Source organism: Empidonax traillii, unplaced genomic scaffold, assembly GCF_003031625.1.
Source record: "Empidonax traillii isolate 1590-97213 ecotype Southwest subspecies unplaced genomic scaffold, ASM303162v1 scaffold322:size1131127, whole genome shotgun sequence".
In the NCBI taxonomy this organism is placed as follows: domain Eukaryota; kingdom Metazoa; phylum Chordata; class Aves; order Passeriformes; family Tyrannidae; genus Empidonax; species Empidonax traillii.
The window spans coordinates 741,838-764,038 of record NW_020955515.1 but is presented as its reverse complement, the minus strand read 5'-3'; the positions used below and the strand labels follow the sequence as shown (position 1 = coordinate 764,038).

General features: G+C 48.3%; 1 protein-coding gene across 3 annotated transcripts in view; it reads right to left on the bottom strand.

Annotated features, from left to right (window-relative positions):
• Nucleotides 1-22,201, bottom strand: part of SSH2 (slingshot protein phosphatase 2) — a 91,218-nt gene that overhangs the window by 18,844 nt on the left and 50,173 nt on the right. For all 3 annotated transcript variants that reach the window (XM_027891526.1, XM_027891528.1, XM_027891527.1), the window contains 6 exons: nt 14,302-14,405; nt 9,656-9,720; nt 5,415-5,536; nt 2,639-2,707; nt 1,789-1,854; nt 557-751 (listed from right to left, as the gene is read on the bottom strand). In XM_027891526.1, coding sequence (XP_027747327.1) covers nt 557-751; nt 1,789-1,854; nt 2,639-2,707; nt 5,415-5,536; nt 9,656-9,720; nt 14,302-14,405 — 621 coding nt within the window. The remainder of the gene's footprint in view (nt 1-556; nt 752-1,788; nt 1,855-2,638; nt 2,708-5,414; nt 5,537-9,655; nt 9,721-14,301; nt 14,406-22,201) is intronic.

Below are 22,201 nucleotides of genomic sequence, written 5' to 3'. Positions count from 1 at the left end.
CAGGAAATCATTCAACTGCTGCCACCAGGGGAAGGGTGGGTTAGATAAAATTTATATATGAAAAGCTACAAGAAAATATTAATCTGACAGCCTGCCAAAGCTTTTCAGCCACCCTCCTTGCACATTAAAAAACAATCAAGTGTGAAGACTGGTTCACAGCTGAGCAACTGCTTAGCATCATTATTCACTCACTGAACTCCAGCAACAGGAAATATCTGGGAGCATAAATCAACCAGAGGCACTATTACACTGGGAAAGCAGCTGGGGCCAGTGAAGTCATTTCTTCTACAAACTGGGCAACTTAAGCCCTCACACTTGGCACGACATCTGGACACAGACTACCTTTGAGGTTATATGGTAGCACTGCCATCAGGAATGACTAATGACTTGAATGTCTATAAATTTTGCCTTTCCAAATTGTCTACCCATCTACCTCAGCCACTGTTTGGACCATCTATCAGGAGATATCCACCTCTTGTGGAAACTGTGTCCTCCTTTGGAGAGTGCAGTGCTTGACAGTCAAACGCTTTGTCTCAGCAGAGCCAAACCAACTTACACATCTGTGAAGAGGGCAGGCGAGTCGGGCCGGTGGGACTGGACATCTTGCATGGCATTCCACTCGTTGACCGACGACTGGTCCGAGTTGATATGGCTCTCATAGTAACTGACCCACGTGAGGAAGAGGCTCCCTGGATAGTAATTGTTGCTCCGTGCCACTTCACAAGCCTTATGTAAACTCTGCAGGGCAGACCTGGGAAGGGGACAATACCTGCAGGTTTGTAATGTCTCCCTCAGGCTGGTCTCGAGCACAAAACAGCCGCCAAATCCACGATGCTGCTCGTGTTCTGTGAGCTGGTACAAACCCCAGGGCAAGAGCCCTGGCACCGAGCAGGAGGCTGTTCTGCAGCAGTGTGGATGCCTACACGCTGCCAGAGCTTGCATGTCTTAACTGGAGTGTGCCAAGGCAAGCCTGGATAGTGGTGAAGGTGCCCACAATTCAGAGGGCAGAGGCACCCGTGTCTCTGGCTCCAAAATCTGCTGCATCTACCCAAGCCCTAAATAAGACACACAGAGTTTGTGTCCAAGACAGGGTGCTGACAGCTCCTGCTGTGCCATCAGCTCCCCTGCGTGCAGGGCAGGGACACCCAGCAGTCAGAGCTGGACAACCAAGGGCTTAAAACTGTACTGAGGTGTTTAAGTGTCTGCTCTCTTTCTCACTGCACAAGGGATGTCAGAAGTTTCTTCAGCTGCTGCCGGGAAACAAATCCCCCTCTCCTATTCTTAGCTTATTTTAAATCTTTGACTGTGATCAGAAGGATCCAGGTCAAAATCACTGGGGTGACAGTAGCATGACACCCTGACAGGCAGTGCATTTCTGCAATGCAAAGAAGCTCAAGCCAGAAATACTTACACGATCACTACATGAACCACCCTAAAAGGAAAGAGAAATGCAGGCAGCTTCTCTGTGCTTCTCACTATCACAATGAACACGTCTCAAAATATTTCAAAACATACACTCAAAGCAATTTTACTTTGGGGAGGCTCAAAGCAGCAGCCCTTTGCAAGAAAAATTGCCCTATTCCTTCCTGCCCTCAGCTGAGACAAAGCTGCTACACAGCAGCACTCCAGGGTTTTTTTTTCCTTTTGGTATCAAACTTCCTTCCCTGTCTCTGAAGGAAACTTCTGCCTGCTGGAGCAGGTTTCAAGGCAACAGTAACATAAAGCAGCACCTGCTTTTTAAAAGCTCAAGCAGCCAACACACCTGGAAAGCTGACAGTAAGTACTTACCACATGGCTTGTACAGACACGGGTTTGAATATGTGCACCCTGTTATCTGTTGATACGCTGAACCCTCTGGTGAGAAGAAAAAAGGCACAGTAAAAACGAGTCCCAGAAGTCACTTTTTAGTTAATAACTTATAGTCTGCAGCACATTAGAATAGCAAAGGTCTAGCCCTATGCATACACTGCTGAGTTCAGCTAGCAAACAGATCGAAATAGCACACTAAAAGCTCTAAGATAACGTTTTTAAGCAGCTGCTGTTTGGGAACGAAACTAAGACAGTGGGACAGTGCTGGGCTGTGCTGTTTACCTTGGCAACACAAATTCAGTGCCACAGCTGGGAGCAACAGAGTCCAGCTAAAGTGATCCTGGGGCAGCTACCAAGGAAAGAAAAGTCATTCCACGCACTGCACTGGACAGCCCGTGTAACTGGCACAAACAGGAGTCTGCAAGTCAGGTGTCTATTTGGCAGAGAAACATCGTTCTTGTTTCATGTGCTGCTGAGCGCTGCCTGCTGCAAGTGTGATGGAGGAACACATAATAGGATCCCCTTAAGGAGCTTTCACTACACACCCACTCGCCAGTAAAAGCTCCTTTACTCCAGCTTAAACACACACATGAGCCACGGTCTCAGTGCATGTTTATTCACAGATAAGTCAATTATTGGTGTTCCCTGCCACGACCACTGTGATTCAGGGCCCTTGAGCCTACTAACCCTATACAGTTCAACAGAGGAGGTCTGCTGGACCTGTAAGGGCTCTGCAATCACTGGAATCCTTCCCCATACGTCATGCTGCAAGCTCACACACAGAGACCGACCCTCTGCTATCGACCTAGAACATATAAAAGACACTCACCCATCCCCATCCAGGTGGATCAAGGTGTCACTCCACAGCGGCAGCACCAAGCCCATCGTACAAGTGCTACTGCAGTAAGAAAGAGCAGGTCAGTCTGTTTACCACAGCATCACGCTTTTATTCTAATTTCATGGCAATAGCTGTGTATTTTGGTACTCGTTAGGAACAAAAAAGGAAAAATTTCACTGATGCTTCAGGGACAAACAATGCCAGTGTTGTTCTACAGGGGTCTGGCAAGGATCACTGATCAGATTGAGGGTAGAGCAGTATCCTTTAAACAAGCTTAAAGGGTTAACACATGCCCAAGAGGACGAGCAAACAGGATCCAGGAGCCCTGAGCTTTGTGCAGAAGGTCAGAGGGGGCTTGCAGTCTTTGGCCAGCTTGAGGCTTTCTTTACAGATTAGTCCCTCCCAGGCTCAAGTGGTTTGGTTCTAGCTCTGATTTTGCAATCCCCAGCTTTGCTTTCCTGTTTGTTCCCCAGCCACAGCTGCTGGGAACCGGGAGCAGTGCAGTGCAATCACAGGGTGACTGGCAGCACGGCAGGTTAGCAATCACTGCCTATCACCTGTGGTTGACTCCTGACCCTTCTTCACCCTCCCACAACTCGAGAATGAGTCCAACAGCCAGCCTAGACAGACACCTCTTGGCAATCCCACTCCTCTCTCAGCTGCTTTGCCCTCTTTGCCCTCACAGTCATCTGCTTTCTGTAGGGCTGAGCAAAAAGCCCAGTTAGAAGCAGAAATCAAGCGATGGAAAAAAGGCAGGGGAACCCAACACAACCTGCACCAGTTACAGAATCATAGAATATGCTAAGTTGGAAGGGGCCCAGAAAGATGATCGAGTCCAACTCTTAACCCTGCACAGGACCATCCCCAAGAGTCACACCATGGGCCTGAGAGTATCATGTAAATGCTTCTTGAGCTCTGGCAGCCTTGCTGTGACCACTGCCCTGGGGAGCCTGGTCAGTGCCAAACCACCCTCTTTTTCTAATACCCAACCTAAACCTCCCCTGACACAACTTCAGACCATTCCCTTGGGTCCTGTCACTGTTCCCCACAGAGAAGAGATCAGTGCCTGCCCCTCCTCTGAGTCTCACAAAGCAAAAATGGAGCAAAAATCGCTCCATAATCAAAGCAGCATCTTGAAGAAGAACTGAATTCAACTGCCTCCTGCCATCTGCACTAGGTGCTCTCAAATTTCCACCGGCTCCAACGCCCCCACCAGCAGCCAGCTCACGAGAGGTGGGGGAAGAGGGCGAGGCCAGGCTTTGGAGGGGCAGCAGACACGGAGCCCGGGCAGCGCACACGCCCCGGAGCGCCTGGTGCCCCGCACAAGGAGACACTGCGGCACGCAGCTATTTCTGTTGACAACACGAGATGAGCTCATGGAAAGATGTGTTTTTAAAAGGCTTCCCAAGGTGGCCAGGGTATTTTTAGTGATACCGTGCAGCGGGCGCTTATCAGAGGCCATAGCAACAAGTCTACACTGGGTTATAAATACCGAGTGGGCTCGGGGAGGGCAGATCAGAGTGACCATCCAGAACCTCAGTAACTCCAGCAGAAAGCTGAAACGACCCTGGTATGTTATTAGAGACTGAATACCAGTGAGCTCTCAGTTATCAAAGGTGGCTGAGCTGCTACATCACAGCCAACAGCGAGCTGCTCCAAGCTCACAGCAACCTGTGCAAGGACAAATTATTCTTACCCCACAGCAAGAGCATCTCTGAGCCACAGCTGTGCACACACATGCGCAGGGAGACAGCAGCCAGGGGCAGCATCAAGCTGGTCCCCTGTTTCAGCAGGAATCACCCAAGCCAAGCATCCCAACTAAGCCACCTGAGATTAAGCATGATGGTTGCTGTGACCAGCAAGCTGTTTACAAGGTAATTTCTTAGCCAAATAGTTCAAAAATGTTTTCTAGTGACCCTGCTAACTACCCGGAAGTAATTTATTCCAACTAGTGTCAAAGGCAAGACTCAATCCTGCAGCAGTTGTGCTAGAAGTAAGCATGAGGACCAAAGCTTCCAAAATAGGTTAAATATCCAGGTGATTTTCTCCCCATATAGGCCAATATTTCCTTATAGCTCATGTGCTTCCATGCCCTCTTCAAAGTGCTCAGTGTCCCCTTCTAAATGTGAAGCTTCTGCCCCTGAAGCTGCAGGGGTGCTGCCTCCTGGCTTACAGGCCATCCAGCAGCAAAAGCTGCTTCCCAGCCACATTCTGCAGCCTTGTGGAAAGGTCAGCAGGAATTTAAATGAATGAAGCAGAAGCACTAAACCCTGATGACACACTGCTGTCTGGGGAGAGCACACACTGTGCAAGATCTGCCATCGCCAACCCTGACATTCCCATCAGGCCCTTTTTGCCCTGACCTTGGCGAGGGGCTGCCTCACATCACTTTCTTATTACCTGCTCTCCTGAACCCTGACAGCTTCTCAAACTGCAGCATTTTCTTTCTTTGCATGCAAACCGTCCCTGTCTCTGGTGTGCAGATGCAGAACTTAAGGACCTAAGAGGTATTTAAGGGCACTCAATGCCCTCACACAAGCCTGAGGCTCAGGGGAATCAACAAAATGCTGACCTGCACTGTTGCCTTCCTATTTGCCACGTCCTTTCAAGAAATAAAAAGGGAATTCTGGATCTCAAGAAAGGTATTAGGCTGGAAAATGTGAAGCAGTCTACCCCCAGAAAACACGGACACCAGACAATGATTTCTACACTTAACTGGATGTGTGGGTGAACACAAGGACTTGCCCCACCTGGACCCTCTGAGTACCTGTCATTGGAAGAGAAATCCATTCCCAGGACAATGCTCTCTTCGGTGTCTTGTCTGCCGTTGGTGGACACCACCACCATGTATCTAGTGCGGTTCTGGTAGGTACTTTCCAGTCTTACAGCCTGAGCAAAAGAAGGGGAGAGATCAGCAGTGCAGTCAGCAAAACACACATTGTCACCTTGCCAAGCCCCTTTCTCATGCTGAGTGGCAGGCGCAGAAGCAGTGATGCAGTTTGGACTAGTACGGCCGTCCCACGCTCCTGGCTCCAGCCTGCTCTGTCCCGACAGGGTTGGTTCTGAACAACCTACAGCCCTCTGACTGCTCCCAGCCCAGTGAGCTGCGTGGACCATCAGGTGTTCAGCAAGACAGACGGGTGTTGAATGTGCTCTTCACCTCTCTGAGGGCTTTGCCCAAAGAAACAGAGCTTTCCTTTGAACTACTGTGTGCTACAACAGCTCCAACAAGACCCCTTCCATCTCCTTCCCAGGCAGCTGGTCAGACAACCAGGATCTAATTCATAGGACCTAATTCATGTGTGGTTTCCTGCTGGTCCTTTGAATTCTTCTGGCAACTTCCTCAGTGCAGAGGCAACCTTGCTGCCTTACACCTGGCAGGAAAAGATATCCCTGTGACTAAGCTGTATCCATCACTGCATTCAGATTGCCCAGAAAAGGTGAAAGTCATCGTGCCTCATTGCTCCTGCCACAGTCAGATTTACCCCAGTGCCAAAAGGGAGCTCCAGCAGGACTGGAGTTCAGCCCAAACTCCCTCAGATCAAATACTACTGACAGCACTCAGAGAGCAGCCGTGGAACTTCAGCTGTGAATGTCAGGCCAACACTGAAGCTCCTGAAAGGCTGCACTGAGCTGTGCTGCTCCTCCAGAAGCCACAAGGAAGTGAGAACTGAAGCGACTCCAGCAAGTCTTTACAGACAGACTGCTGGTTAGCGAGGAGCCTGGGAAAGGGAGCCCTGCACTGCCTATAAACATCTGCAGCAGGCAGCTTTTACTTGCAACACTTTCTGGACTCTGTTCCAAGCCATTTACAGTTATTTTAGTCACAGGATCCCAAGCAGAGAAACTAGGACATCCCTAGAAAGGAAGTATCTTAATTCTGTATACTGAGCCTTAACTTCAGACAGCCCCATCCAACCCCAAGACTCTGCCTGGCCTCAGTGTTTACCACACTGTTAAACTGCTCCTTGAACTCTGAGCGGGGCCTGCAGAGAGCAAACACGGGTGAGAAGGAGCCGTCCCAGTCCAGCCTTGCCCCGTGCTCGGCAGGGAAAGCTTCCCAGTGGAATTGCAGGGAGCAGCAGCTCTAGTGACGGGGCAGAACAGCAAGTGCAGGCAGGAGACGGTGTTGATGGAGTCCTCCAGACTTGTCCAATGGGACCAAAGACCAACAGAAACTGCCCAAATGCTGATGCCAGCAGACAGCCGTGCTCTGTACAGAGACTGTGCCCCGCCCCATCTCCTTAGGATAAGTCATGCTAAAACCAGCCTTATTTTCCTTCTTGCTTCTTGAGTCACTGGGATTCCTTTGGAAACACGGAAGATCAAAGCCGTCAGTCCTTCAAGGTGTGAATTCTGCCAATGACAGCTGTTTTCTACCACTAACCACTTGTGGGAAAACAGAAAGGTGCTCTTCGACCTAGAAGAGCAAGTAGTCACCAAGGGCTTGGTGGTTAAAGTCATTATCTCCATTAGGAACCAAACCTCAACAAGAAGCACAGACTTGCCTAAAACGGGAGCAGACGGACGCAGCTGCTCCACGTCCAGGGCATCCACACACAAATTCTGTTCTGCTTCCCTTGAGGACAGTCCATAAGCAAGAGGATTAGCATAATCTAACTTGCTTTGCTAAACTAATTTGGCTGGCAGTAATGGGAAGTCTTAATGCAAGACCCTTTAGAACAAGGCGAGACAAACAGTGAGCAAAGGTCACGTAGCCACACGTCAGTGGGGTGGGGTGGGATTTTCGGAGGCCATGTAAGAGAAACAGGGCATGGCTTAGTTGTGGCTCTCTGGGTTCAACACTTACACCCTTAGCACAAAGCAAAGAACCATGGCTGGGGCAAATAACGTGTGTTTTGTTACATTTACTGGAATAATAAACCAGCAAATTTGACACTGTAAACCAGCCGACCTCAAAGATTACTACTAGAGCTCCAACACGCCCAACAAATCACAAATGAGTCTCCAAATTTTTCACTAAGTACTAGTTCATATGCTCACCTGACAGCAGGAGCACACCAAGTGCTCTGATGCTTTTTAAATGAGGGTATTTGAAATCCCAGTCACCTTAGGGAGCATGGCCTGGCTTCAGGGACTGTGATGAGATGGGATGTTCTTTCAGCTCATCTACACAGAGCTAGCTGTCTCAATTTGGGAAGGTTATTTGTAGTCTGTTCATGAACAAATCATCCCCTGTAGTGCTTCCAGTGCCAGACGCATTTTTTTTACTCTTAGGCTCACCTAAACACAAGCCAACTTTATCTTCTGCTGCATTCCTGTTTCATCAGAAGTATGATTTGATATTTCACCAGCCCTTATGAACAGCACATTCCAAGAAGTTCGTACTGACCTTTCATCTTTTTCATTCTCTCTGATAGTGTGTCATCCAAGAAGACATTTCTCATTGAGATATTTGATTTGAAGATTAAAAAAGTATGTCCAACTTTCAAGTGCCCAGCTCTGCTAAGCTATAGAAACATGTTCAATCACTTTGTACTAAGTCCCTTTTCCTCCTTCCGACTGATTTTACACTGGTACTGTTGCCCTAATCCTGCTCTCATGGAAGGCTAAAAACCTCTGCCAACAGCTCCAACAGAGACAAGGGTTGTTCCAAATTTCAAGTGTAGGTTTTTTGAGGATTAGATTCCTCTGCTGCCCTCGGAATGACAGCAGCCAGCAAAATGAAGAGAATGCATTTCTCTCAGTACTGTTTATATTTCAAATCTCATTTGTATCTACCGTCTTGTGAGAGACTCCACTGCAGCTCTGCACACCCTTCGTTCGTCAAGAATCAATTAAATTCAAGTAGACTATCGAACTTAACCTCACGCTAGATTTCAGCATTCCAAATGTAGCCCAGAACAAAAGGGTTTATGTCTCAGCCCACAAAGTCCTTATTCAGCTGTTAAGGCTAATTTGTCCCAAATCACACAATGTAGCCAGTGATATTGCTGAACAATGCCTTGTTCAATGGCTTCCAATGTTCTAACCCCAGCTCAGATTCTGAAAAGCATCGAGAGCCCCCACTCCCGTCACTTGCAGCAGAAATTGCAGTGACAGCAAGGTGTGCCTGAAAAAGTTCAGGAGCAGGTCCTTTAGTTTGCTTACGGCAAATTATTTTCGGTGGTCATTCTGGAAGTCGAAGCAGTCCGTACTAATCTTGGCTGTTTCCTAGCTATACTCATACAATCAGTCCACCCCCAGCACGGCTCAGGAGGATTCAGCAAACCAGAGGTGGCAGAATAACACTCGTGGTGCTGGCAGTCCTTCTTTGGGCAGACGTTGCTAAGATGCACCAAGACAACACAGGAAAGGAACTTCAGGCCACTGAGTGATGGGAGGTGCAGGCAACACTGCAGTCATGCCTGGCCTTGTAGAGCACTTCAACATGTCCCAGGCAAATTCCTCGCTGTTTATGTTTGGCTTCTGGAGGTCCTCAGGACCGCATGACAATGCTCTGAACAGCAATACCTAACTGCATCCCTGTAGGAGGCAACGGCCCAAAGAAGCAGAAGGCCAAGGTTCAGTACAGGTGCATGGCTATGTGGGGATCCTACCTGCTCCTTCCTGATAAGCCATGGCCTTCTGGGATGCCACAAGTGAGGAGAGAAGAGTGAGGTACACAACTGAACTGCTGTAGAAAGGCAGGTGCTCACACTGGTCAGACGTAAGTCATCCACTCTTGATTTAAACAGGGCACCAAGATAATTTACCCATCTTCTCTGGCAATTGTTATAAGACTTTGAGAGCACAGGTACTCAGTGCTCAGTTCAAAGACGATCTTCTAGCCATACAATTTGTCTCACTGAACAACCAAATAAGCAGGCCTTTCTTAATTAGCTGCTTTTCTACCTCTGTGGTTGCAAAGACTCCCCAGACCTGCTGACGAAACCACTCACACACACACACACAGAGCACTGCTTTCACGAGTTCCACAGGTGTATTTGTCAAGTGGCGCTTAACCTTTACATCGGTTCCCAGCAGATAAGCACAAAGCCAACCTACCAGTCTGATGTTGTCTTCTGGGCGGAGCAGGATGAACATGGCCTGCAGGTGCTGCTGGAGGTCCCCTGCGGGCAAGAGGGAAAGGTGAGTGCACAAAAATAGTTTTAAATCACATGCAAGTTCCTGGCTGTCCAGCCGGAGCAAATGTCCACCGAGAAACCCGACACGTCACCGCGAGCGTTGTCACTCCCACCTCCTCAGAGTTTTGTCATCTCTGAGTCAGCTGCTCTTTGCTCTGTGTGCTCACCTGTTCCTCAGTGACTGTGCTCTCTCCTGCTAAATCCTGTTGTCTTTTTAAACAGAAATAAGCAGTGTTTCGGTATTCTTTGTTCTTTTAACAGACAAGGCACACTAGGTAGAAATGGACCCCACCCCGTGGTTCAACATCTCATTCTACCACGTTTCAAACCAGAAATCTGCCCCTTCTTTTATACCCATTTCTTTTTTTATCAACTTATTTTACACTCAACTTTTATTACCCAGTGCAGAACTACTACCCAGACAAAAGTATCCCCTATGAAGTGAGATTTAGTCCCACCTTAGAGCAGCATGTGCCCACGTACGGTTGTGTACCAACCCCTCCCAACTGCAGCTAAGAGCTGTCACCTGAGAAATCACACACCTGCAATTTTTTTTCTTAGAAAACACTTGCAACACTTTCACTGGTGAGGTTGAGAAAAAATAAAATTTAATTTACTGCATTTCTCAGCACTATTCCGTGGCCTGCAGAGAGCCAACATCACCCCCCTGAGTGTCAGTCAGCAGCAGCACCTCCTGCAAGGGGCTGCTTTTTCCATCATTGTATGGAAAATTAACCTGCATTCCCAGAAAGAAGAGTGCAAGGCTGCCAGGTGGGTGGCACAGATCGGCAAGAAGAGGAGCCTTTACTCTCCCACCCTCTCCCACTCCCCCAGAGCCAGGAAGCTGAGTTTAGGTAACACTGCAGGGAATAGCATGAAGCAGGAGCAAATATTCAGCAGGAGTGGCTACAAGAGCATTTTTTAGGAAAGCTGGTTAATCTCCCTGACCTCCCTTTCTAATTCCTCAGTGGTGCTAGAATCCATGCTATTTCACAGACTTTTAGAAACAAGGAAATCTTGGACACGGAGCAGTATCCAGAAATGCCCCAAAAGGGAAGGAGAAGAAAGGAAAAGCTGCCCAGCAAGGGCACAGTACCCAGTTTCCTAATGATTTTTACAGCTGGTGGAAGAGCAGCCCCTCTCTGGATGGGAAAGAGGTGTCCTAGCGTGGAGTGGGCTACACAGGACACAGCATTCCCTGCTCTCTTCCTTCCTCCTTGAAACACATTTTAGCACATGGAGAATGAGTCAATGCTCTGGGATTGCATTTTTAACTGGGGGTGGGAAAAACTGAGGCACTCTGCACTGCTGGGGAAGTCACATACAAAGCACCAGCGGCTGAAGCCGCTTCCTGCCCAAGGACATTGTTCCCAGTGCAGGAGTGGCTGGCACGTGCCCCCATAAACAGCAGTTATTTAGGGAGATAGGTAACTCAGGAAAGGCCAACTCATCCATCAGGTGCTTGTCCTCCCAGGAGTGCAGCGACAGGACCTCCCCACGTCATCACCAGTGTAAAAAGTCCTGGAAACACTGCCCAGTTCCAGCAAATTTCAGCTGCTCCCACAGTGGGAATTGCTGAGAACAGCCGACTCAACACGCAAAGGTCCCTCTGCACCTCCTGCCCACTGCCTGGAAGAGCCCTGCAAGTATCTGTCTCATGAAGCATCCACACGTCTTAGGCAGCTTGAAATGAAAGATGCTTCACCTCAGCTTTTCCCTCCTCAAAATGTAAAGGTTCCCACCTATTGCTGCCAGTAATTCAGGAACCAGTTTAAGAGCCAAAGCTTCCAGAGTTTAAAAAAAACATCACCACGACTACTGGATTATCTCCATACTTAAAAACGAGACAAAGTTTCTACGACAACCCCTTCTGCACGGCTCAGTCAAGGAGCTCCATTATCCCTCATCCTCAGAAAGTTTACCACACTCCTCCCTGTTCCCTTGCCAGCCTTGGGAGCTCCAGAGCTGGAAAGCAAAGGATTGCTTCCTTGGCCAGCTTTAATCGACTTGCAGCGTTTTCAGTCCCGAACACACAAGGCATTTTGAAAGCTTCCTGGATTAAGAAAAGCCAAAGGAAAGGTTTTAACATGCCAGAATCAGCACAAAGATACCACATCCTGTCCTGTGAAGAGCTGTCAGCTCTGCTGGCATTCACGGCAGGGCTGCTGCTTCCTATCACATTGTCCTGCACTGAGCAGATGCTTTTGTTTCCTTGAGCTGGCAGGATAGGTGCAAAGCATCGGAGTGGGATCTGAAAAGTGATTCACAGTGTTCCAGAGATGGCAAAAGCCCCAGGGAAGTTACATCGTTTTCTGGCCTCCTCCAGCGTTGTTTGTTGTGGAAAAGCAAGCCCACCATCCCACAGATCAGTTTTCCAGGTGGCACAGGACCGCCCAGCAAGAGCAGCGTGGACAGCTGGTACCATATCTAGCCAATCTGCCAACGATTCCCATCGCTGGAGATGCGATTAAAGAAATGGGTGTGAGCATTAATTATTTCCTGTTACCCATTTACTCTTCCCGCCGGATTCCAGCGCCTCTGATGAATTAAAAAAGCAGGTCAGGAAGGTTAGCGAAGCTTCCTAGAAAATGCTCTTGGAGCCACTTGAAATACTATTGCATCCACAGGCAGCAATTCCATACTGGAAAATTATGTCCGCTCTCTGCCCTCTTCTAATTTTGTGTGCCAGAGATAAGTCACGGCACTCACGGGAATGGAAGCTGAGCGTGGATTATCAGTGTCCCAGAAAGGAGGCAGCTGCACACACTGTGCCAGCCCAGTGCCAGGGGCCAGTTCACCTCTCCCAGCCACGCTCCCTACATCACTGATTTAATTTTGGTGGCACAGACGTTTTGCTCAACAAGGCGACCCACTGATCCCTCGGTCTGCTGATTATTAGAAGAATCCACAGAAAAGAAAGCTGCTGCACACACAGACAAGGGACCCTCTGCAGTGGAACCTCTAAGCACCACAAAAATCACTCCAGCATTCCCACCACTTGACAGGCAGGGAAACGGAGGAAAGGATAGTACAGATGCCTCATTAAATCTCAGGACAGGAATAAAATACACCTTCTAAGAACAAAAATCCCACCCCTAAGGCAAGCCAGCCTCTCCAGTACCAAACGTCTTGCTGTAAGCCATTACAACACACCGGATTTGCTTTCCTGGCAATCTGGCTTCCAAGAGCTCTGGGCTGATTAGACAAGCAACTATTTTTCCACCAAGGTCTCCAGACCTCATGCAAGTCAGCTGGAGGAAGTAGATGAGGCAAGGAGAGAGACTCAACAGCTGTTGGTGCCGCCTTGCAGAGGTTCACAAGGAAAACCATCCAGTGGGTCTCCTCAGAGAGGTAAAGCCAAGGCAGCTGCTGCCAGGGGGAGACCTGGGCTTCAGCAATGGTCTTTGGAGAGATTAAACACCAAGACAGGCCAAGATAAACTTTTAAAAGACTGCTGACTACTTTCACGCTAAAGACAATTTCACTTCATCCTCGACCGGATAGGTCAGCTTTAAATGAAGTTTCAGAACGTTTTCTTTTGACAGCTGGTAATTAATGCTTCTCACCAAAGCAGTCTGAATGCAGGTATGTGATTAACTGCCTTCTGACTTAAACCTTTTCTATAAATACGCTTGTAAACAGATTTTGAGGTGGCCAGACATCAGGTACAGAACTGTGCCAGATGCAGACCTGGATGACAAGTCTGCTGGTATCAAAGTACAAAGTGATCTACACCTGGAACCAAACCAAATCACGTTTTGCTGGTCACTTTCTGGCAAAGCCCATCGACTCCTGCCTCTCTGTTTCTATTTCTGTCCCATATACAAAAGTCTGAAGGTTTCAATGTTTTTTTTTTTTCCCCTATCAATTGCTCAGTGCAAGGGAAAATCCCCACGCTATCTGATCCCTGTAAAACACCATCACTGATTAAGCACCACAGCCAATGAGAAACAACCTACCCTGAAATGTTTGAGTTCCATTATTCAGATCAACTTTTCAAAGAGAGTCAAAGCAAAAACACAAATCAAACTCTGAGCAGATAAAGGAGGCGGAATTGCAGCCGACTCTGTATTACTCACTCTGCTCACACCTCTGAGAAGTCACACTGACTTTGCTCAGAGGTTTCCTCACCCCCACGTAGAGGTAAGTCTCCTCCCTTCCCTCTATCATAACAGGTTACACTCAGATTAGGAAGAACAATTACTCATCCCATATCACAACCTCAGGTTTGCCAGTGCAATGCCTGGAGGTTTTCATGGCAATCCTCCCATCCCCCTCTCATACAGAAATCATAGGATGGTATTTTGGGAGGCAGTTATTCCGAAGTCTCCACGATGTCATGGCTGCTGCCTTGATGTCCCCTCATTTCTGCAGGATAAACAAGAGTTCTGAAACCCTTCCATCCAATCAGCATCAAATATCACAGCCTTAAGATGGCAGGTCAGGCTTTAACACACACCAGGAGCAGACAGAAATGTGTGTCATGAGGTGAGAACGAACTCAAGAAAAGGTGGACTTCGAAATCAGAAGGAACAGACAAGCCCCAGCCTCGATACAACACTTTACCTGCATGTTTGTTGCGCCTGTGACTGATCCTGGGAGTGGATGACCCATTTCCACGTGGCAGGAAAAGAGCTGCACCTTTCACAGTGAGGAAGCTTTCGCTGATACTGAAAGAGGAGAGACAAACAGGGAGTGAGGAGAACTGTCTTGTATTTAAAAGGAAAAAAAGCAACAAGCAAGAGAAGTTGAAGGCACTGAATGCACAACAGATTAGGAAATCATGAAACTACCATCTATGAGCTGCACGATAATTAACTCTTAACAACTTATAAATTAAAAGTAAAACTGTAATGCCGTTGAAATCAGACACCGCTTACTGCCCTGATTTTGCCTTTCCTGAAGTCACACGAGGAGAGAAGCTTGTAAAAAAGGGGCAGTAAAGAATTCCTAAGTTCTGAGGAACAGCTGGTATTTTAAGCACATCTTCCAGTAGCTTTCTCAGAGATGGTGTGGTTCGTGGAAAAAGCAAGACACACTCCAGGTTTTGCAATTCAGCCATCCTGTTGCATACTCGAGGGTTCCTGCTTTTCTCAGAATTGATAAGACAGTCATACAGGCTTTGAAGAAAGCCAGAAGTAATTCTGTAGTCAACAGGATGGCTGATGAATATGGTAAGGCAGAAAGAGAGAGTCCCTGGCATTGTGCAGCCCAGCAGCTCCGTGCCTTGAGAAAGATGTTGGCTTGTCCTTCAACTGAGCAAAGCTTAGGAACTTAATTCCTTTAGCTCCTTAAACAAATATCAAACCTAATTACTTATTCCCTTCCTCTGAGAGACAAGGACTGGGAAATTATTAATAGAGGAAAAAGCCCTGCCACGTATTTTCATTATTTGGGGTTGACTGCTTTAGCAAAGGCTTTGCCAACTGCATTTTTACAGGCACAAGAATTACACAAGCTTGTGTTAAAAAGTTGGATTTCCCTCTAAGCTCAGGCACATTTCTGGGCACCTCTCCATTTTGCTGCTGGGGACATGAAAAAATGCAGTTTTCCAAGCTCCAGCAAAGCAGATGCACAGATTCAAAAAGACCTTTCTCAAGCCTGCAGCACATCCCAATGTTTAGACCGTGCTGTCATACCCTCAGCACTCCTCACTGACAAAGTTCCTCCCAGAAATTTTTTTCTGAAATTGAACCAGATGTCAAACATGCTCTGGATGTTTCAACAAAACAGAATTTCAAAAAGGAGAAAACCACTCATCCCAAGTTAAAACGGATCAGAGATCTTTACCTACACTAAAATTAAAAACAAAACATAATAAATTCATTGGGTACTCTCAGCACAGATGTTTCCACAGACTCTTCTCATATTAAAATTTGACTCAGCCTTTCTAGCTTTTGGTGACAAATAAATCCTCTGAAAGCTGTCAAGCTGCACAGTTTCTTACAGCCTGAACTGGAGAAACACTGAGTTATCTCGAACACACTTAAAAAATAGTATTATTAATGATAAAAATAAATTCTTCTCCTCCTTTTATAATCTCACCACAGAAGAAAACCGTTAAAAGATGTTGGGCTGCACAGGAGGAGAAAGAACTCAACACTCACAGCCACTTTTCACACAGTTTATTTTATCAGCAAAGCCAACAACTAATATTAGCAATCCTTTAGCCTGTGCCTGCCGTTCCCCCAGAAGGTGGAATTAGCAACTATTTTTAGTGGATAAAGCAGCACATAGCTGGAGGGCTGGGAGGTTAAAAATCTCAATTCCATCACTTTCTCTTATCACCAGCTCTCAGCCACCCGACTGGAAAGGAACCAGCAGCAGAACTAAAGAGATTCCCATCAGGTGCATCCTTCCAGGAGGCCACCTTCTCTTCTAAAGCCAGGACAGCCTTGTTTTGGGCCATTGACCACAAGCAATAAGTTTGACTTGGTAAGCCCAGGGAAAGGGAATGTGATTTCCCATACAAAGGACTGGAAGAGCTGAAGAATGTGGCAAAGCAGATCGTTCTTGTGGAACGGGAAGGTCAAGCAGGGAGGGCAGCACCTCCCCCAGGGCAGGAGATGGTCATCAGCACTGCTGGGAGAAGGGCAAACCTACAGACACCAGAGCCCTGGTCCTTCTGCCAGATCCAGCTCTGGGGACACTCACTGTGCAGATGGAGGGCATGGCACACCCTCTGCATCGCCCACCCTGAACTCCCAACACCAAACACACCTGGATATCCAGCACAGCATCTCAGCAAAATAAACCAACACACACACACGCAAAGCCAAGACCTTGTCCTGAGATTCAAGCAGCATAGAAAATCTTGGGAGGAAAGGCTACAAGGCCTTCCATCGGAGGGGCTGCTGGGCTGGGGAGCTGCCCCACCTGCCAGGAGACAGGTGAATCTGCACCACCCAGCAGTTTCGATGAGAAATTCTCAGTCCTCAGTGTAAATTACTCAAAAAGGAACTTCATAGTTTTCTTTGCATAGAGGAAGGAGAGAAAACCTTTCTAAGAGCATGGCAAACAAAGAAAGGAGGCACCTGAGCAGCTTCTGGCAATGTTTTATCCTAATAAACACTTAATTAAGTTATTGCGAGCCTGAGGACGACTTTCCAGAAGTCGGCTCCACTCATTCATCAGAGCAGCTCTTTTACAGCAGGTTCTGTCCTGTCCAGCCCAGCCCTTAGTCAGGTACTTGCCAAGCAGCTGGCACTGTTCCCTGACAGGAGAAGTTCTTCCACCCTGTCCCCCTGCACGGCACACAGGAGCAGGTCAGTGCAGCGAGGAGCAAAGCTCGCCGTGCTGTCACCTCCTCACAGTCATGCCCACAGACACAGGCACTGCAGGGAGGTCAGGAACTCCTGCCCTGTTCCCCTTTGCCTTTAGAAGAATCAGGGATGTTAAAAAGTGATGGCAGGGGAAATGAAGATTTCAAGGTACTTCACATTTGAATAGAAGTCCACTAACTGTATTATTTATAGAAATATGAACATGATTTCTGTCAACTGCAGGTATTTATTAAGCAGAACGCTGTAGAACAGTGCTCTGAAGCAGCATCCTAACACAGCTGAGAGATTACTCTGGGATTTCAATGCCAAGTCCAGCTCCCCATGACAAGAGAGTTGTGCAGTTACCACAGACACTTCCAATTCCTGAGTGAAAAGAGATTTCCCTAAAGGGCATCTCTTGGAACACAACCACCACCCAGCACAAGCTCTGCAAACACAAGAAGCGGCCTGGCAGAACTGGGCGCCACCAGGAAGGGTTTCCAGTCTCCAATCCATTTGTAGGACAGACCTTTCCCCTCTAGGAGCTGTCAGACCAAAGGCTGCTCCCTCAAGAGCCCCCCAAGATTTTGCCCTAACACGAGCAGCCGATGCTGCCTTGCACATCTGCACTGCCAGCTCAGCTCTATCATCCTCCTTCAACCCACAGGCTGCAAAACACAAAACCAAGAAAAAAAAGCAGAATTCCAAGGCTGGCAGGAGTGCACAGCAGGCATCAATACTGAGCTCATTCCCGAGGCTGTGGAGCCGGGTGTGGAAGGAGGGAGAGAGGGCAGTTGGGGACATGACTGAGCTCTGGAGCGGCCGGGACGCTCCCTGCACGGGCAGCAATTCCCCCCCAGCTTGCTGTGCCTGCTGTGGCAGAAGTTACAGGAGGGCAGGCCAAGCAGCCTGCTGGCTTTTTTCAGCACCTCAAGCCACTTCCCTCCCTCTTCCTGCTCTGCCTCCCAAACTGGCTGTTTCCCTTCCTCCACAGGCAGGTCAGGGCCTGGCATCACACCTGCTGCAGGAGCGGTTCTCACCGCCAGCCTCCCACTCGCTGCCCCTGCCCACAAGAAGAGTCCTGGTTAATAACCCATCAGTCCCCCAGCCAAGGGTGCAACAGCAGCTGGGTGCACAGCTGGATTATGTGCAGCCTGGCAGCCCAGGGCACTTCTCCATCAAACCACCAGACGAGAGCATCGCACTCCTCCGGCATCCCTCCCCAGAGAGGCACCTCTTTCACTGTCACTGTAGTTTGTTTTTCAACAAACACCCCTACTTCCCTTGTTTACTTTTTAAAGCACTGCTTAATAACTGTCAACAGCATTAATGAATTAAATAGTGGGAAGCAGTGTTTGGCTTCCAGTTCAAGCCTTTGCTCCTAGACAAGTGCTGAAGGCACCGTTTCTCTTCACAGAGAGGTCAGATCTAGAGCTGTGTACAGCTCAGTACGAGGTATTAATAAAAAACCCCACCAAAACCCTGCCACAACAACAGGGAAATGGAAAAGGCAAAAATAACTCAGGATTGCCCTACACTGACATTTGTGTTAACAGGGTCAGCTGGCAGCACACACAGACAAGTCCAGGCTACTCTGAGACCCAAAACAGAAACAAACCCAGCGCTGAGCAAAACAAGGGCCGAAAAGGATTCGGCAGAAGTGACACCAGTGAGAGCAGGGAGAGAAAGGGGAAGCGGTTCTCCACCAAAGGCCATCTCTTGCCATTCAGCACTTTTGCAACTTCAGAAGCAGCCAGAGGACAAAAACAAAGCAAGCGTGGGAACCTACTCGGGCTCAGAGGTTTGACGCAAACTGCATTTTTAACAACATCTGCATTTGTGCCTTCTTCTTTTTTTTTAAAAAAGGAACTGTCTGCAGGCACTTCCTCTGCTCCAAGGTGGGGCTCCCTGGAGAGAAAACTCAGCTGCAATGACACAGGCAGGCATCATCACAGAAAGATCTGCAGTGCCAACCGTTACTCATCTGCATGAACTGATGTGCTGATCCCTTCTCACCACCACCAAGTCCCCTCTTCCCTTGCTTTGGGCTCCAATAGGGGCATTTTCTGAAGCCAAACTAATACAATAGGAAAAACTCAGAGTTTGCCAGAAGACAACCAAAGGCGAAGATGAGGGGTGAGAATCTGAACTCCCAAAGGCCTTTTACTTGCTCCAAGTGAGGAGAGAATTTCTGGTAAATTCAGAGAGAATTTGCCAACTTGCCAAAGGGAACGCTGATGAGCATGGCTGTGTCTGCAAGTGAAGTGTGTCTGTGTCTGCTTCAGATGCAAGAAACAACCACAGTCAGAAAGTTTCAGAGATGGAATCTAACCAGCCTCAGGCCATCCCGCCAGGCTGGGGGGAGCACTGATACCCACTCAACACCCGAATGTGTTACCAATCGACAAGTCAAGCCCTCTGCTGGAACAAACCATCATGCACGTGCCATGAGGGCTCTTCTGCCACCAGGAGCAATTGCTGAGCTCCAGAACCCACACTGCAAACTTCAGTCAGAGCCTGGGCAGCCTGGATACGCTGGAGAGAGCAGCGAAGTCCTTTGGAGACCACAGGGAAGACGACAGCTCTGGGCTGAGAAACTTATCCCTGCCAGCAGCTCGTCCCTGCCTCGCTGCCAGCAAGGGGAGCAACAACAGCTGCTGTTTGCAGGCGAAGTTTTCAGCCCACGCAGCTGCGCTGTGCCGAGACAACCCCAACCACCTGCAGCATTCCTCTGCCTTCCAGTGCCCCCAGCCCCGCTCTGCAGGGCTGAGCTGACCTTCCTATCCAACGTATTCCCCCGCAGGCAGGGCTGGGATTTATTTGCTACAAGCGAAGGAAAGCAGATGGGGTTTTGTTATAAGCCGGGCAACACTTTATAGTTTCTGGTAAAACTCAAAGTCCACGCGGGTTTCCTGTTCCCCTCACGTACTCCTGGCCTGTGGATGAACCAGCTCAACATATAAACTCCTAAAGGAAAGGCAAAGCACGGGCACCAGCTGTCTCCTCGCCATCCCACCTGGCAGAGCTCAGAGCTGCTTCTCCCCCAGCCCTGTGCCCGTGCCCGTGCCGACAGCTCCGGATTAGGTTTCCTCGGGCTGCTGCTGAGCGCGTGCTCGTACAGTAACTCACACAGTAACTCACACAACCCCCTCAGTCACATCCCCGTCGCTTCCTGCCAGTGCTCAGCAGCCTCAGAAGGGACAACGTGCTGAGGCTGGGCAGCTCTCAGGGTGGGGGAGATGTGCCGAGCTGAGTTTCAATTGCCGAAACGCGGCACGGGTTAGGACACTCCACTGATGCCAGGTCATCAGGTAATGATTTATTTCAAGGGATACGAAGCCGGGAAAAGGCTGTATGAGTCACCATGGCAATGAGGAACAGAGTGAAGCAAGGACGGACGGAAGGTATCACCGAGCATTTTCCACGCAGCACACTAATAACAAAAAGCTTTATTGCCCATCTCCCTGGCTGTGCAACGCTGAGGGAGGCCCAGCAAGCCACGTGTTGGTGGCCCACGTTCAGCCTCCCAGTCGGCTCCAGATAATCTACCCAGAGAGAAGGAAAAAGATTCCAAAAAAGCAACAGCAAAACAAGTTGTGCAAACAAAGCTCTGATGTCTCTGGAATTCAAGACTGAAGATATGCACAAAATTGTTCTTCCTGCAGTCCGACCGCGGCAGTTCACGGACTAGAAAGGGGGTGGCTAACACAATTAGGATGCTGATTAAGAAATCCAGGCACTTGGTGTTTACAGAAGAAATCTGATTCTGTGCACTTCTTAAAGCAAGAGACCCAGACCGGAAGCGAGACCGTGAAAGGAATTTGTTTTACATGATAGTCCCCAAAGGCTTCCAGGTCTCCAAGTCAAGACATTCCCAGATTAAAGCTCTACATGACATTCTTGCTGTGCTATATACTGTTTAAACATCCTTGGGCACTTTTAATGCATACCACGGGGTTCACAGAGCAGGACAGCGATACCCAGGAGAACACTCCACAGTGTTTTACCACCACGTGCCACACTCCTCCCACCTCAGCCTGCCCAAAGCGAGCCAGCTGCTGTGCACCAACAAAAAGCTTTCACAAATACGTTCTTAAAAACACTTTAATCGACGTGAGAAAACTTCATAAGGGGGAATCTATCGCATCAAGGAGCAGAGAAAAATAACCACCAGCTTTTTGATTAGCTGTCCTCGGGAAGAACAGCCCTCTGATTGACACGTACTTATCTTTTTTCCCCCTCCAAATTAACACAGTCCATGTTGATTATCTTTAAACCACACAATAATCTCCTCTGCCACCAAAGTTTGAAAGCGTTGCCTTCACACACAGTACATTTCTTTTTAAACTTTAAACAACAGCTGACAGACCCCTGAGCAGTTGGTTAGCAACCAGGTCTCTACCCACTACATTTAAATATGTTTAAGACAGGATATTTTATAACTAATTTTTACTCCCATCTCCCTGCACGTCACTGTCACAGACGTGACCATGTTTGGCCTGACTGGCAGTGCCCTGCAAGAAGGACCCCTCAGCTTTAAATACAACTGTAACACAAGTCAAGGAGACGCTCTGAGGTCAACACACTGTCCCTCCCCACTGCAGCCAAGTCCAGGGTCCCCTATATTTAGACAAAGTATGTCCAGCACTTTACTGATGGAAGGGGATCACTGACTCGCCTGAACCATGGCCAGTGCTGGCCCTGGGAGTAGAACTGTGCCAGGACTCGGCTCTGCAACCACCTCAGCCAGGGCATGGGATGGAGGAATTATGCTGGGGAAGCTGCCTGGCTCTGATCACAGCCTTGTTGCCTGCCCTCAGTAAATACATTAACAGACCCCCGTAAATAGAGCACCAAAACAAGGACCACTCTGTCTCTACACAAAGAAATCAATGCTGAATAATAAGCCTTTTCCTCTGTGCTAAAAAGAAGCAGATGCTTGTTTACCAAAAGCATCAAAAATCATCAAGAGGCTGTTGGATTTGACTCATAAAAATATAGAAGGAAGTTATTTGTTCAGTATTTTAACTTCTGCTGCACTCAGCGCTTTCAATTTTCTCTCATTTTTATTGCATCCTCCCCGTGCACGAGGGGTATTTGATCCCTGAATGACAGTTTCCAGTGGGAACAGTAAAATCGGTTTAGGAATGACTGTCCCTTTAGATTAGCAAAAAGGACAGTCAGCAGTAGCCAGTGATGTGAGA